At 40.9% G+C, this 18,404-nt stretch overlaps 1 protein-coding gene across 2 annotated transcripts in view; it reads right to left on the minus strand.

Moving 5' to 3' along the window:
* ARID5B (AT-rich interaction domain 5B) overlaps positions 1 to 18,404 on the minus strand; it is a 192,786-nt gene that overhangs the window by 20,044 nt on the left and 154,338 nt on the right. For both annotated transcript variants that reach the window (XM_082222314.1, XM_082222313.1), the window contains exon 8: positions 13,865 to 13,962. In XM_082222314.1, coding sequence (XP_082078440.1) covers positions 13,865 to 13,962 — 98 coding nt within the window. The remainder of the gene's footprint in view (positions 1 to 13,864; positions 13,963 to 18,404) is intronic.

The raw sequence follows: 18,404 nt of genomic DNA on the forward strand, positions 1-18,404 counted from the left end.
CTAAGGGAATACATAATCATCTTTCATGGGAATGATTCAATTGTCACAACACCCTTTTCTTACAGTGACAATAGTTTAAATTGATAAAAAGGGGTGGGTGCTAGAAAAATGGCAGAAATTATAGCTTACCAATCCTTGCTGCAGAATAGCCAAGATGTCATTAAAGGAATATTGATAGCAATGTAAGAAATGTAGCCCCCAAAAATCTCTCAAACCAATATTCGAATTCCAGGTGAATCCTGTCTTTGCTAGGTTTCCTTGGTCAAGATTTCCTCAGTAAGGTCTCTAGAGGAATTTCCACACAAATGAGCTTAAAGCCCACACAAATGAGCTTATTTCCCACAAGCTGTGGGGCAGGATCCATTCTAGTCACAACTAATCCAATTGGGCTTGCACGACAGCTACAGGGGTTACATCCACTTTTGTGTCGTAACAGCAAAGTAACTCCAAACTCCCACAACAACAGAAATACCTCTTTACTTAGAAACTCCCTGCTATGCTTTCTGTTTGTCAGTTATGGTCTGGAGTGTTGTGTGGAAGCCATCTAAACCTCAGTCTCAAGTTACTTGCTTGCAGAACCAGGTCAGCAACAATCTACTTCATCGGGTTACTGAATTAGGAAAAAACTATCTTCAGTTTCTAGAAAATACAACACAACAAAGAAACAAAGGTTTCCAACAGCCTATATGGAACTCGCCAGATATTCCAGAGGTTTTTGGGGGGAACAAGAGTTCAAAAGGCAACAGTACTAATATGGGTACACTGATTCATCATCAGCTTCCTCTGAAGCACTTTGAAGAGGCCATTTTCACAAACAAACTGTGCAGAGCAAATAGTGGGGGTGGGCAATTCCTTTTCAGAGGTGAAGTTGCATGATTCTATAAAACAGCAGTACAAGCAGGAAAACGAAACCTGCCTGGTAACCACTGCCCTTTCATGAGTCTTTCTACGATAAAAACAAGTTAGTGAAGATCACCTACAGTGATGGGGACTCTAGGATGATCAAGATGAATGGTGATGATTAAGAACAGATCAATAATACTGGCACCTCCATATGTATGAATGTTCTGTCTAGGACAGTTTTTCGTAAAGGAGATTTGCAGCGATAGATGTTGGCCTTTCTTTAGAGCTTCATATTAGTTCCAGCCACTGACCTGAAAGTATACCACTATTTTAAAGACATTCTATCTTCACAGTACTGCATGAGCTCAAGGGAAGTGCCATTCCATACTGAATCAGGAAAGCAGCAGAATGCATTCGCAAACCTACTATTTATAGCTTGCAGCTTGAATCAGGGTAGCACACATTGCAACTGCAAGCCCTAACATCAGGAGCAGGTTGATGGGGGTACACACTAATGTGGATACTGAATTACTCATGTTCAGTAGGACATGCTAACAGATGGCACATGATATCTCTCCTAATATGCTTCTAACACAGGGGGGTGCCAATCAAAGCTAAGCATTTTTCACTCCCCTTGATTTTGATGGGAATATTTATTGATGCGCTTAACTTTCACACAGAAATCTGTATGCTTTCACACAGAACTTTCACACAGAAAGTATGCCTCCATCTGCACTATATGTATAAAGCAGTATTCCACTTCCCCCAAAGACTCCTGGGTACTGTGGTTTTTTAAGGGTGCTGAGGGTTGTGAGGCCACCTATGCAGCTCACAATGCTACAATTCCCATAGTTCCCTGGGAAAGGGGACTGAGTGTCAAAAACACTGGGAACTGTAGCTCTGTGGGGTCTCCTAAACACCCTTAACAGACTACAGTTCCCAGAATTCTTTGGGGGAAGTCATGACTATTTAAAGTGGGATAGCTGTGGTCTAAACCGCAGAGCCTAGGGCTTGCCGATCAGAAGGTTGGTGGTTCGAATCCCTGCGACGGGGTGAGCTCCCCTTGCTCAGTCCCTGCTCCTGCCCACATAGCAGTTCGAAAGCATGTCAAAGTGCAAGTAGATAAATAGGTACCACTCCGGCGGGACGGTAAACGGTGTTTCCGTGTGCTGCTCTGGTTTGCCAGAAATGGCTTGGTCATACTGGCCACATGACCCGGAAGCTGTACACTGGCTCCCTTGGCCAGTAAAGCAAGATGAGTACTGCAACCCTAGAGTCATTCGAGACTGGATCTAATGGTCAGGGGTCCCTTTACTTTTACCCAACACTGCTTGACATGTATAGTGCAGATGAAGCCTATGAGGCATCCATACATGTGTAATTTGATGCATGAAGATCAATCATTATTTTTCAAGTTTGGCTCATCTGCTATTAGCCTTACTTTTGTCGGACTACAGATAAGAGGCCCAGTGTGTGTACACACACCATGCCTGATCCTGCCGTCCTACCACACATAAAGGGTGTTTATCGAAGGTATGCATAACTAGGACTTTCATACGTAATACGTTTGCATTGTGGCTGCTTAAGTTAGCAAACTGAAGCAAGCCCCCCCCCCCAGCTGCGACCTTTCCTGCTGTGGCTGCAACAGAGAAGAGGTTGAATACCATATACTGAAGACTGTATTTGCAAAATTTTCCTGCTCAGAACTTCAATATTGCTCCCAAAGCACAACCTAACTTAACATTCTGAAGGTTTGTTTTAAATTCCCTGATTGTGCGCGTATATAAAGAAGTTTCTTCGTTCACAAGGAGAACTTGTACTGATCTGTAGCTCAAATCAAACACGTATATTACTGGCCAAACCAACCACAGCTTTGCTTTGTTCGCAAACAATGCTACCTCATTCCTTGCAGAAAGCTCTCTTTATTCCTTTAATCGGGGACTTGTACTGAAGCCCAGTAGGGAAGGTTGCCAAGTACCTCACATACGACCAAAAAATGGGAAGGCGGCATATATGGAAAAGAAAGTCACTAAAACTTCACCTAACACTGTCCTTGGGCTTCCATAGACCCTGCCTGCATCCAGTTCTGATCTGAAGGCTATTTTCAGTTTCCCCACAATATTCAGACAAAGAAGCCCAGAGAACGAGGAAAGCTTATTCTTGAGACTTAAGCTATGTAAACATTAGAGGCTTAAAAAGCAGTGAGGTTGTTTCACCCTTGTAGTGTTTCAGCACATTTTTATTTTGCTGCACAAACCGTGAGCGGGTGGGGATGTCTTCACCTGAAGTACATTGCCTGATGTGTCTTGTCATGCCCACAACCCCAGTGGTGTAGCGTGGGTTGTCAGCACCCGGGGCAAGGCAAGTAATTTGTGCCCCCTAACCCATGGATTTGCGCCCCCTAACCCTAACCCCCAGATGTTGCACCCGGTGCAGCCGGGCCCCCCTGCACCCCTCACGCTACGCCACTGCACAACCCCACACCAGAGGTGCCACCTTCTGCAGAGGAGGGCCCCCTGAACATTTTGAAGGGGCCTGGCCCCTTCAAAAAATAGATCAGGGAGCCGCAGTGCCTCAGCCCCCAGGAGCAGGCACCCTTGTATTCCATAAAGCTGTCATCTGCACATGTGCAATGACTTTCTCAAAGTACACAACTCTGTTCAACTGTGCTTTAAGTTTTCATATTGGAAGCTGGTTTGAGGGGGAAAGTATTTCTTCAATAAGCTACACGATACCTATGCATCGTGGCTCAAGTGGCTTCAAACACAAGTGGTAGGAGAATATTGGAGCACAAACCACCAGAAGGCTCCTCCATTTTAAAACAACACACTTTGTGCATCTCTTGATAATGGCTTTCAGGTAGTTTTCAAAACTACAAAACAAGTATTGCAAACACACATAAGACATTTTGACTAGAGAATTAAGAATCTGCTTTAAGGAGCAAACAATGGCATTCTTCTGTCACTAGATACTTTAATTTTAATATTTTTAGTTTAGTGGGGAAGGGGGGGAGAGAAACATGCTTTCAGACTTTTCAATAGTTCTTTTGTTAAAGCATCCATTACTCACATAATTGAAAAGATGTTTGTTCAGTGGCATGCTTGAGAGTACAGTTATTTAATCTTAATGATAAAGCCCCGAGGACAGAAATATAAGTAGAAACCCTCTTGTTATTTATCAAAGAAGGAAAAAATGCCAAGGCAAATAATTGATTCTCAAACTCTCGCTTGGTGGAAAACTCACAATGAAATTCACAAATTGCAAAGGTTTTCTTAGAGACAGTTAGAGGCCCTGCTGCCAAAAGTCAGTTCTAGTGCTACTACAGGCCTGAGGTGATCAATAATTATTATTTTAGTTAATAAGATTTTAAGTTACATTTGGGTCTGTACAAATGGACCACTATGGGAATGGTGGAGGTTCCCTTCATTTGCAGACTGGTAACTGTCTTCTGACGCAAAATAAGCTGCTGTTTGTATAGGTTTATCAATATGGCGGCATTTGAATGAGGATCAACTGTCCACTTACTCCTCACACACCCACACAAAAAATCCCTGAAGCAGTTTTGAAGCTGTTTTTAAATATTTATGTTTGTTTAAAAGGGGACAGATGAATATATAAACGGATAAATATACATATGGCTCTTTGAAAAATAAAAAAGGCAGGCATGTGGAGAGGAGCAAGACTGGCTGATCTAGCATCTGATTTGCTGGTATGCAAGTATATCATGCAGACTGTGAAACGGGAGAAGCCCATATTGTAAGGGAAGAAAATTGTTGCATCTTCTCCTGTTATATTATGCCTTTCTTCACTCTTATTTAATATATGACCGTCATGTACCACAGATGGCAGTTCTGTTGTACAAAAATGGCTTTATGTCTCTGAACCTTACTTCTGTTTTGTTATTCCCAATGGCCAATACAAATAAATTTAGGCAGCAGTCTTATTCTCATTAAACTCAGCGAGGCTTACTTCTGAGCAAATTTACTTCCTAGAAGAAACACAGGAGAGTGGGGGAGAGAATTGCTCTAGCAAAAGAAAAATCTTTTCTTTGATGCTTTCTTGCTTTCTTTTTGGTTAAACAAAGAACTAGCTGAAGTTTCCAGTATGGAACAAGACCTGGTTAATTTTTGCCTCGGGATGTTTTCAACAACCTGAACCCCAAACCTCCTATTAATTACAACCTTTAGTGAAGGGAAATAAAATATTTTTTAGATAGATGGTATAATAGGTTTTTCTATTGCCCCTCTGGACAGGATGTTAGTGCTTGCAGATGCTCCTGAAATGTACACTTCTACAAAGTTCTCTCTAAATACTTTAAGCAAAGAAAAGAAAAACAAATAACATTTTGGTTGGACTATTGGACTCTCTTGTGTATGAAATTTCCTCACAGAATACGTATATGCCTTTAAAGCTGTTTCAGGAACCTGCTTCCAATGCCTTATTTTGACCTAACTTGGTTTTGTGAGTAAAAATAGATTTCGCTTTTCATATTATCAGGATGGGGATATTGGAATATGAGATGTGTTTTTCCCCCTCATGAAATAATCTTACAAGCACTTCAGCTGGACATTTTTTTGTTCCGTAAAAGCAAGCATTTGAACTGTTCAGATACATTACAAATGACTGATTTAAGACCAAGACAGGATCCATAGTTTTTAAGGAGCATGAAGACCCAGCAGCCGTAAGGCTGCAGAAAGGCCTCTGACTTGTTCTCTAAAGTATCAGGTTACATTTTAAAATATAATAAACCTCTTGCTGTTATGGCTGTGGAATGAGGCCTTTTAAACCAAGGAATCAGTGTAACCAATAAAAAGGACCATCTGTCTGAGAATGCAGGGAGTCTGTAACAATAGCTTTAAGGTGTCAAGTGCCCCATTCATTTCAATAGACTCTAATCCAGATGCCTATGATATTTTAAATGTCAACATTGTTAACTGACATCGCTGCTTATTAGAGCATGTAAGAAAGGAAAATAACCACCCCAATGTGAATGACTCTTCCAACTTGTCCCAAAGTGGAAGAAATTTCACAAAGCACTAGAGGAGATGATAATTTTGATAGCATGGAAAGAGATAATATTCAAAGGTACCAGTTTCTCTCTCTTTCTTTCTTTCTCTCTCTCCCCCCCTCCCCTTATGGGATGGATGGATGGGCTGCATGAGATGAAAAATACTTTATTATCCTGTAAAAAAAAAAGACTTAGCAGAGCTTGTGTTTCCCAAGTTTGGGGGATTGAAGTATAGTGAAGAAACCGGAAAGAAAGGTTGTCTAAATTTAGGCAAATAAGATAATGTATTAACCATCAACCATGGACACCCACCCACACCCAGAAGTCATCTTAAAACTTTACTGTGGAAAAATTGAATGCAGACAACCAAGAAATTCTCTTATGAAATTATAGGGGAAACCAAGGCCAACCAGGCTCCTTTATGAGTTTGGGTTAGAAAATACATCAGACCGACAGAACCAAGACTTCATGGTCTTTGCTGACATGGACTTTTTTTTTAAAAAAAGAGCTGAAATTGTATTTTTTAAAAAACTGTGTTGTCTAGAAATAAAGAAACAAACAATAAAGTTTCAAAAAACACTCCTCAGAATTTGGGTCTGCAAATTATTATTGCTGTTAGAATTTGTATACAGCTCTATACTTGCATGTTCTCTGAATATTGAAATGCTTATCAAATATCTGATATTTGTATTTTATGTCCTATGGTATTTGATTTCAGTATAATACATTTGAGTCTGAGATTTTATTTCAATCTTTCAAATTTGACAGATGGTGTTGGACAGCTTTTGCTAGTTGGGATGCAATGGTATTTAGTACTTGATAACTGGCATGCAATGGTATTTAATATTGGTGTTTCACAGTTGTTATGCAATGGTGTTTGACACTATTTGATAGTTGGCATGCAATGGTATTTAGCATCTGACAGTATTTGACAGCTTCTGCTGATCAGTTTTCATTTCTGAGGCCTGCCAACTCAAATCAAGAGATGCCAAAGTCGAAACCACTTGAGTTTTGAGGGGAAACCATTCAAAATACAAACTGAAATTACAAGGGCAAATGCATGCTTTCAGAATTAGAATGGAAGAATTGGCAAATGTGAATATTTACAAATATTTGCTTCAGTTCTACATTTTTATTTACATCTCAATTACATCATCCATACATACACCTAAACATTTTTCACTGAAAGCAAGCTTCTTGCAAGGTATTCCATATGGTGGAAGTAAAGACTCCTAATGCCATCCATTGACATCCAACCCCTACAATCTACATGCATCGTATACCTAAGCTCTTTTTCTTCCTTCCTACTCAAATGGTTACCACAGAGTCTTATATATTATTTCTTAGAGGCCAGCCCCTCTGAGTTCACAATGGGGCTTATTCTTAAATTATACAACTGCCACCACAATTTACTGAATCAGCGACATACAATTTTGAATTGATTCAGCCAGTTTAGTTATTTAGTTATTGTTTAGGTAACGGTAAAGAGACCCCTGACTGTTAAGTCCAGTCACGGACAACTCTGGGGTTGCGGTACTCATCTTGCTTTACTGGCCGAGGGAGCCGGTGTTTGTCCGCAGACAGGTCATGTGGCCAGCATGACTAAGCCGCTTCTGGCGAACCAGAGCAACACACGGAAGCTCAGTTAAATATAGGAAGACCACCTGATGCTCAATTCAATATAATTCAAAATCGGTCGTCAGTTTTATTACCTAGGAGGTAGAAGAGTCACAGAGTTTAGCCCTCAGGTTAAAGCTGTAACATCTATGACAGTGTTAGATCTGTTTGTTGCAGCTTTTGTTGGCTTACTTATCTGCAATATGTAAAAATTCTCATTTTGACATGTAAATAAGTGCCCTATTGCTCCACCTGGATTTTAAATGTATTTGTTTGGGACAAGGAAAACACACATACACACAAACATTTTGATTCCACAACTGACATGATAGGGTTGAATACATCACATTTAAATATTTGTATTAATGAAGTAGTGAACACAACTTGGGCCAATCACTGTCTGACAATCTAACCTACCTCCATTGGGTCATTGTGAGGATAACATGGAGAAGGAGAGAACCACGTATGCTACTTTGAGCTCCTTGAAGGAAATGGTGGGATACAAATGTAATTCAAAAATATGTGGAACCATGGAAGCATGTGAAGGGAAAGATCTAACAGCCCTCTGGTTCTGTTGCATGCGTGGATTGTTGTGATTTCACACTTCAGCAAGTTCAAATGTGCAACCTATAACTTGTGTGTGATTTACTCCCTGCTCAAATGCTGGCTATTGCCCGATAATGCCATGGGTTTTGTACAATAGATGTCACAACATTATGGAGTATATGCGTGGCAGGTTTCAGTTCTGCTGAGAAGTATCCTAACAATTTTGACACTGCTGTCACCTAATATAAAAAATGGTCAGTAACAGACACAAAGCAGACATTTGGAATTCAAGTAGTCCAAGATACCCTGATTACTAAGACATCTTAAAACACAACATTTTTATGACTAAAGTTTGACACAGGGACACAAAGTCTGCAATGTCCTATACAGAATGATGTTGTAGAAGAGGTATCTGTCCCTTTAAGGGTGGGTGGGGAACTGACAGGAAATAAAGATCAGAGCAGGGAGCTTCAAGTGAGAATATAGCTGTCATAAGGCCCAAATTGCAAGTTACATTAAACGTGTAGTATGGTGTTGCGTGCTTCTTTTTTCAGTGTTAAACAGCAACTCTGTGTATGATCAAGAATGAGAATGCAGAGCATGAAGAGAGACCTGATGAAATTCCTCTCCCATAGCTGATATTTGGCCCAGGAAAGAAGCTATCATTTGCACCAACAGCAGCTTTTAGGGGTTAGGGAGAAGGGTTTTCATTGGGGCCACAGTGCAGGGAGAAAGGGTTAAAACCACCCCACATGCTGCAGCCCTGATCTCTTCTGGCAGTTGCTCTTCAAAGTTGAAGTGTGCATGGCTAAACTACATTTTTGTTCTCAGTGGGAGATAACTCTGTGAGTTTCTCCAACCAGAAACTGAGGGGTGGCAGTCTATTGGGCGTCTGCTGCCAGGAAAATGGCTCAAATGGGTTTTGAGATTCACCTTTCATACATTTTAACTATCCTAGGATAGAAAAATAAAGAGCATCTAATACTGTGCATGGATGTGCCTATGTTGTAGAGATGTGTGTGGTGTGTGTGTGTGTGTGTTTCTTTGTGCGTGTGTTTACTAGCTTTCCTTAAACCATTCTTGAGCTTTGGCATCTCTACTAGTCATCTCAATACTCTCTGTCAGGTGGAGTTACAACTTTTCAGATTTACTTCTCTGGAAGGGAATACACAATCAGTCAAGGGTGTGAGGAGTGGACCTTCCTGGACAGACAATTTATAGAAGAACATACAGTGGTGCCTCGCAAGACGAAAAGAATCCGTTCTGTGATTATCTTCGTCTAGCGGTTTTTTCGTCTTGTGAAGCAAGCCCATTGACAGATTAGTGGATTAGCGCTATTAGCGGCTTAGCAGCTTATCGGATCAGCTGATAAGCGGCTTAGCGGCTTAGAAAAAGGGGGGGAGGGGAAAAACCCGCAGGAACTCGCAAGATATTTTTGTCTTGAGAAGCAAGCCCATAGGAGATTCGTTTTGTGAAGCACCTCCAAAACGGAAAACTCTTTCGTCTTGCAAGTTTTCCGTCTTGCGAGGCATTCGTCTTGCGGTGCACCACTGTATAACCTTAATGTGTAGTCTGTTTCGTTTTTAATTACATTTTGTTTAGGAAATGTGAGGTCACAAACACATCATGAAGAGAAAGAGAGAGAGAGAGAGAGAGAGAGAGAGAGAGAGAGAGAGAGAGTTAGTTCCCTAAACAAAAACCACAACTTCCTGCTCATTTACAGCATCATGTCTATTTACTCAGGGAAACAAAAATCATCCATTGCGTATTTTGTGCAGGGGTAAAAAACAAACAAACAAACCCCTGACTCACTTTAACTGGCACTGAGTGAAAACTGCATCTGATCTGATATCAATATCCTTAGAACACATTGCAAATAACACGGTTCTATGAGAAAACTAACCATTTTCAATTATTTCTAAATCCCAGATGACCTAACATAGAAATGCAGGATCTTGACAGCGCACAAATCAGAAATCCAGGTTTGTGTTTTTGCAGTACTAAAGTCAGTCCATGCTGTCTTTACTTTATGTGATCAGCCACTGTAATTCTACAAGAACTGTAGCCTCCTGATAAAATAATAACAACTTGCACACTTTGTATGTGTTGAGTCACGTACATAGCAACAGCTCCACAATGGGAAAACATTAATGCTTTTTATATTGGTAATCATCTGTAACATGAGCAATTAAGTACAGTACTAATGGACTATTGCCAAGAGCTGGTACTAATATTAACAACTGACAGAGATGAATAGGTTTGCAAGCCAAACTGGGCTGACAAGGACATTTTTATGAAGTGCTTGGACTGATTTGATTTAAACCAATCAGAGAGGCAGGTTTAGACCAGCCAGCCCTACAGCGACAATAATGCATTCATGGGCATTATACGATTCCTGCTATGCTTTAAATAAAAACATCCATTGATTCTCGGCTCAAAGCAACCAGTGCTTGCATTATTGCACTCATTAATAAGGCAAAAGGACGCTTAGAATGCATATCCAAAATAACACTTAGTGAACCCACTGGCAACAACACTTTGTTTTAAAAATGAAAATGTTTACTGGAAGTGAGCCACTTGCAATTTAAAAAACCAAATATGTCAATAACGCACTGAAATCATGCTTAAAGGTAAAGGTAAAGATACCCCTGCCCATACGGGCCAGTCGTGTCTGACTCTAGGGTTGTGCGCTCATCTCGCTCAAGAGGCCGTGAGCCGGCGCCATCCGAAGACACTTCCGGGTCACGTGGCCAGCATGACGAAGCTGCTCTGGCGAGCCGGCACCAGAGCAGCACACGGAAACGCCGTTTACCTTCCCACTATAAAGCGGTACCTATTTATCTAGTTGCACTTAGGGGTGCTTTCGAACTGCTAGGTGGGCAGGAGCTGGGACCGAACGACGGGAGCTCACCCCGCCACGGGGATTCGAACCGCGATCGGCAAGTCCTAGGCACTGAGGTTTTACCCACAGCGCCACCCGCGTCCCTTTTAAATCATGCTTAGCCCTTCTTTATTTGAAAGGGGGAACACACACTGATTTTTGAAAGGGGAGCCCACAGAGAGCGCTTTTTCATGTCAGACCATCTTCCCTGTCACTGTCATTTTCTACTAGTAGCAGTTCTTCAGCATCTCAGGCAGACATCCTTCCTGGTCCTGACACCTGAGATCATAGAATCATAGAGTAGTAGAGTTGGAAGGGATCATGAAGATCATCTGGTCCAGCCCCCTGCAAGGCAGGAATCTTTCGCTGAGCATGGGGCTCAAACCCACAACCCTGAGGGTAAGGGTCTCATGCTCTACCAACTGAGATATCCTTCTATCCATTTGTTAAAAACAGCGTGGATTACACGTGAGATTTGGGGCGTGCAAAGCATGCTTGAGCCACAGTACTGTTCCTATCTAGTCCAAATTGTTACTAACGGATAAATCAAACCTGCAGAAAACTGTGTCAACTGCAACTCAACTGCTAATACGGTTTTTAGGTGCCAGTCAACCTCTGCCAATTTTGTTTGTTTACAACTGCTTTCGTTGAAAAAGAACAGTTCTGCAACCTAGACAAATGGATTCAATGGCCTTTCTTTCTAATAGTTTATTCAAAACGTTTTGCAAAATGCCATCTAACGTTGCTAGGCAAGGCCTCCAAATTTCCAAATTTCTTTCCAAATTTCCTATTACATTTTAAATCCGGTCTCATCTACAAAGTAGGCCTTATGCTGCTTAACTGAAGTGTGAAAACTGCAGCTTACTTTGCTACCACTTTAGGAAAACCTGCCTGAAATACAAACTTCTGTTGATGGGGGGAGGGGGAGAGCAGAAACCAAGAGACATCAAGAAGCCAGAAAACGTCCACCTGTAAAGTTAATATTCCTGTCTGAGAAAGGTAGGGTCCAATTCACAGAAGCAACAGCACCAACAAGCCCACTGCTTTGTTCCCAGTTCTCACAAAGCAAGAGAACAGAAGCATGAGTAACAAGAACAGAAGCGCCAAAGTTTGGGAGAAAGAATTCTAGGCATGGCCAGACAACCTTTGCCCCACAAACGCATCCTGGCATGATCAATGGTAATTCATGCTCCACTCATTATCTATTGGGGGGTGAGAGGGTATTTGGACCAATCAACCCTTCCTCCGCCTATCTACACCAGCACTGATTTGCAATGAGTAACAAAGATTGCATTAAAACCACAAAGTGTGATTCCATGGCCACTTTTCTTCTCCTAGAAAAAACAATCAAGGCCACAATCTGGAACGGGGCCAAACATCAGGGTGACAGCGACACCTTGGCTACTATTTGCCTCTGAAGTTGCTCTCCATGTAGCTGCTTTTTCTAGAAAACTAGGTGGCCAATGAAGCATGCTTTTTTAAAAAATGTGCTCAACACAACTTGTCGCTTGATCCTGAAATGGAGACTACACTCAAATGTCCCTCACAGCAGTCACCATCCATGTGGGCACTAACACTGCCTCTCCTGTATAGGGAGATTGCGAAAGGCGGTTTGTATGCAATTGAGTTATAGACAAATTTTAATTAATGCACTTAAATTAGTCGAGTCCATTGATTTCAATGGGTCTACCCTTGAGTATGACTTAGTTGGATACCACACTATGTTCTTTTTCTCCCAAGCCATTTTCTTTGCCTCCCAAGAGAGGCAAAATCCCATGGAAATCAAGGTGACAAGGAACCAGCTAACCTCCATGGGATTTAATGGGACTTGCCTAAACTAAAATTCTCTAAACTGTGCTCACTGGCTATGATCCAAAGAGTCTGTTTACTTTGACTCATATTATTCAGTGGGATCAACTGAGAACGGCCAACTCTTAATGTGGATTGTCCATAATTTGTACGGTTCCATCCAAGCTCCCACGCTAGAAGACATTTACTTACCTACCTGTAAGACTAATCAGATTTTCACTCTGGAATTTAAAATGAACAATAGTCCTATACAGAATATGGCTGGCACCTCACTTCTTTCAGTCTGGCTAGCAGTTAACACTTTAGAAAAGACACGTATGTTCAACGTATGTCAAAAAAGCATTGCAATGCTATAAGATGGTGATAAACAAACACTCTCTTGGCCCCTACAGGAAACTAGTTAGTGATCTGGAGCATGAGATCATATTGCTCATTTCAGAGCTTGAAAGCACACATATTTTATTAATGGCCGTATTTTCTCAAAATTCTTTTAAGGAAGCATCACAACCGTATCATGTTATCCGATGTACGCTGGATACCCAACCTTTGGAAACTATTATTAACTCAGAAAGGGTACAAAATCAATGTTTATAAAACAGCAACTCTGCTGCACTTTAGAAAGATAAATGGTTGTCAGCTGCAAGAAGAAAGGAGAGAAGAAAACATTAAAGGAATATGGAAGAAATGTCCCCCCCCCCCCGTTACTTATAATGGGAACATCCCACTAATCTGAAGACAGCCACACATTGCTTTATTTGCATTTATCTGCAGAGTGGTTTTTAAAAGACAAAAAACAACAACAACAAAAAACCAGCCAAAGCAGTTAAGATATGATCATTTTGTCCATCATCAAACTATCATCTGTTTTGCTCGTCAGTTACAGCTTCTATATTATAGAAGCTTTGGTAAAACAAGGTATGAAGAAGAAAGGAATCAGAGCCCCCGATTTATTTGTTTTGCAATCGGAGACACACACTGGTTTAAATTACAGCATATTACAGGACTAAACTGGTGATGGAATATTTACTGGGCCTTTTGTAAGAGGCCTTCTTGGCTCTCCCCCCCCCTCTCTGCCCCCATTTCTTTACAAAAGGCTTTGAAGTCCCTTCAAATTAATTTTTCTCCTTTATTAAACAAGCATTTCATATTTGTTATCTTACCTTTCATAATGTCTACGAGTACACGTGGCTGCACTTGTGCTCCCAGGGTTACCACCTAATTCATCATAAATATGTTTCCATTGTCGGCGGGCTGTTATCTGTAAAAGTGGCAATGGAAAATTTAATCTTGCATCTTTACAGATATTTGTGTGTGTGCAGCGTTTAAATTCACAGCAACAAATGTATATGTGAGACATTTAGAACGCCATGTACTACAAGCATTGTTAAATCCCCTGTAGAACGGATTGAATATGTATCTATGGCTCTTTTAAAAGCAAAAGAGAGAGAGACATTTTTCACATTTGCTTCACATAAACCTTTCTCTTTTTTTTGTACAATTGGGTTTTACTGCTGTCTCATTATCAAGCAATTTTGCTATTTTGTGTGTACGATTTCTTGAAAAGGAACTTCAATCAATTGAGGGCCATTAAGCATCAAAATGTATGCAGACAAATCCCTTGGTAAATTATGAAAATGAATCTCAAACTAAGCACAAATAATGATTACATAGTTATTTTAACTGAGTTAGTGAAAATGAATCCATTGCAAACCCTTAATCCATCACAGGCTCCCCTAAATCCACATAGACTCACAGCCTGTAACTCTATATGTTACAAGCTGTTTATTTTCATCCGTCTGCGTCAGTAAAATATATAGTTCAAATGGTAGTGAAATCCAAACACTATCCAATGTTAATATCTGAGTTATTTGGCTAAATGGAAGAAAATAAACATCTTATAAAATATTAACTTGCAAGTTATGTTTTTTTGGTGGGGAGGAACGTTGCACAGAAAAATGGGGCCAAAAGAATAATAGATACAAGACCTGGCAAAATAATTGTTCTGAATTCCACTTCATTATTTTCTATAGTCTTAACAGGAAGAAAAACAGGAACCTGAGAGGCAAAGCATGGTAATAGTCAACCTTTTTCTGCATGCAATTTAAAAAGTGGGGGCATGTTGTGGGAAATTGCTTGGAAAAGATGTTTTAAAAATAAATTCTGAGTGAATTTTGTCATTTTTGTGGAATGCTGTGGTGCTTAATAGAGAGTCCCACAGAATTCTTTACAGTTACCCACAGTGCTGCTGATGAAGTTCACTAAGGAGCCAAAGGCAGCAATCAAAAGAAAACAAATATCAAAACTTGCAATCTGGGGGCCTGTAATTTTAATCTTAAAAAGAGCAGATGAGTGGAGCAGTTAAATATTATAGGGTAAATGATGCTTTTCCTGCTCTGCATAAAGATAAAATGCTTCCTTTTCAGAAACCCAGCTTCAAAGGCAAAAGACATGTTATTTGGTAATGTTATAATTTCAGAGAAACATCCTTGAAGCTTATCTTTGTTTTGTTCTCATTAGACATAACCACCGCCTACTTCTAGATGCCGATTAAATCAAAAATGCCTATTTGTTCATCAGTAGTATGAAATAACCTAAAACCTTGATAAAACTGTCTTCTGTGTGGGGAAATTAAATATTCAGTTACAACTTATCTGCAAAGCTGTTTTGGTTTTTTTCCCCAACTTAAAGGACTGTAGAAATGGCATGTACACACACCCGGATCCCACGATCCTCCCTCCACACGCTGTGGGGATATTGTGTGCAAAGAAACAAGGGCTCCTGGCGCACAATATCCCACCAGATCTAGAGTGCATGGGGCAAAACTGGCAAATCCAGGACTCCCATATGGGGAGGTGCACACAAGATGGCTGATCTACAGACCCATTTCTGCACACACCACAGACAGAAATGGGCACAGTGGCGCAACAGGGCAGATTAGCCAAGAGGCAGGCATGGAACAAGAACATTGTGTTTTGATTATCCCTGGAGGTTGAAATCGCTCTTGCGGTAGGTACGAGAGAGTGTTCATTCAAGCCCACTATGGCTCAGAGAAATGAAGTGACAAGGAAGTCAGTATTAACCCGTCTTGGATTCTGTGCCAAGCGTGACTAGTTTTGAAGATCAAGGTGGAAAATGGCTGTTTGGTTGGTCTCACTGCACTTATTCAGTTAAAAGTGAATAACCCAAATGTAAATGCACACTTTTAACAGAATGGATGCTCCTCTCCCCCATCTGTGAGCATTACAATTTAAGGTGTGGAAATGTTTAATAGAACACTTCTCTCTTTTTTTACTAATTCAGATTCAGTTTCTCTTGGCAGTCATGCCTGCTCTGAAATCAATAGGCCAGCACCACTTATTTACCATAGTGATTATGCTAAGTTATGCTGACGTGGTGATGAAAGACCCAGTTCCTGGAAGTCTTGACACCATGCCTTATTTAAAATTTTTAAAAATAAGGCCTAACGCGCGATGTCATAATCTTCTTAAAGGATATGAACGAAGCAAACTTTTTTTCTGGAAAGTTCAGAAATCCCTGCCACCATTATATTTAGGGCATGATTGCTCACAAATCGACACTAGATTTTCCTTCCATTAGCAGCCTTTTAACAAAGTCTTTCCTCCATTTTTCCTTTGTGCTAGTGCGATATGGGGAGCAGACATACCGTCAGGATCCCTACCGCTGCCCCCTGCTGCTCTCCGACTATTCTGTATTCCACTCCAAACTAACACAGTGCAACTCTACAAGTCAAATTCAGCCCACTAGCCAAGTAGAGCATCACACCAGGGGCTCAGTGAGCTTACTGCTTTGCCGCTTGTCTGGAATTGCAAAAACATGGACTGTCTCAAACACCTGGCAGGCCAAGCTACTAATACTTGACAAGCTCCATTTGGTTTGATGGGCCACAAGTTGTGCTCAGCTGTTCTATACAAATTTCACTTTCATACTGGAAAATGCAGTATGCTTCCAACTGTTGTTTAAAGTTTGGACAACTTATTGCTAGATAAAAGTGTCATTTTCCTTCTATCGTAAAAGGCTTCTTCAGTGCAATCTTTGCTCGAAGCTGCAATGGAAATGCCAAGCTCATATTCTGTCTTCCCATATTAATACAGACAATAACCCATTCATTGCAATGTTATTGCAATGTTTCCCTGTTTCCACTGCAACGATACCAAAGAACAGTGAACTTTATCTAGGTCAGGCATGGCCAAACTTGGCCCTCCCGATGTTTTGAGACTACTGTTCCCATCATCCCTGACCACTGGTCCTGTTAGCTAGGGATGATGTGAGTTGTAGTCCCAAAACATCTGGAGGGCCAAGTTTGGCCGTGCCTGATCTAGGTGATCAATATTCTTCCCATGGTTAAATTTAAGTAATTAAAGTGTGCCTTCTGGAAACCTGGTCTTAAAAGACTATAAAGAGAACACCACCTGTAATGTTCATTTTTGATATTTGATTCAAGACAATCTGTTCTAATTCATGTGTGTCCCTCTGTTTCTGCTTAAAGGTGCAACAATATTTGCACATGGTATCTGTAGCAATGGAAGGGACCCCAACGGTCATCCAGTTCAACCCCCTGCTATGCAGGAATCTCAACAAAGCATCCATGACAGCTGGCCATCCAACCTCTGCCTCCATGGCTGGAGAGTCCACCACCTCTCATGGCAGTCTGTTCCACTGCTGAACAGCTCTTACTATTTGTTATTTAAAGATCTGTTCTGAGGTCGTAGCTCTCAATCATAACAGCTGAGACTTGCTTAAAGCTGTCAGTCTCTCCACAGAAAAAGGAATATGACAGAATAGAATGGGTTCAAAGCCTACTATAATTTAAATTTCCCCCAAAGAGCCATCCGGGCAAGTTTGAAACAGGTGGGAATTTACTGTGTTAAAGAATCACCTGAGTATATGTCTTTGGATTATTATTATTATTACCTCTGCATTTTCTCAGATTTATTGGGATGGATCTAATTAAAATCGGGAAATGTTATAGCCCATTAGAGCTACCCTGCTCTGCAAGGGAGGCTCCACTACTTTCATCTTTAAGAAGAAACTTATATGGATGGTTTTAAATGGCAGCAGATTAAAACAGAAAAGGGGCAACTCTGAAAGAGAGAGATACTAAGATGGTATAAGTGGGGCCCTGCAACAAAATACTGCAATCTGTAGTTTTACTCTTCAGGGATCCAGCCATTCCATTCATAGCTCAGATGGTGGAGCATGAGACTTTTAATCCCAGGGTTGTGGGTTTAAGCCCCACCTTAGGCAAAAAAAATTATGCATTGCAGGGATTTGGACTAGATGACCTGCACAGTCCCTTCCAACTCTAGAGTCCTATGATTCTATGATTCATTCCACCCCACTCCCCAAAGCAAATCAGCATTCCATGCCAACTGAGTACAGTCAGCCACCATTGAGCTGTTTGGCATCCCCTCACCTCCATTTGGGTGTGGGATGGACACGCTACCGTCCAATTCCAGCTACATTAAAATCTCTCTCTCAGTTTAAACTTGCTATGAACTGGATCAGCTCTGATCTGACTGTACTGTAACATTTTGACAGCAGGGGGATATTTCAATGAACACACCTTCATTGAAGCTTATTGCTTTTATTATTATGTTCCTGGTCAACTTCCTCACCACTACCCATGACTCTTATCAGGTGACGCCATAACAATAGGCCTAATCAAGACAGTGAAAGCTG

Source organism: Podarcis vaucheri (genome assembly GCF_965113315.1).
Source record: "Podarcis vaucheri genome assembly, chromosome: 5".
In the NCBI taxonomy this organism is placed as follows: domain Eukaryota; kingdom Metazoa; phylum Chordata; class Lepidosauria; order Squamata; family Lacertidae; genus Podarcis; species Podarcis vaucheri.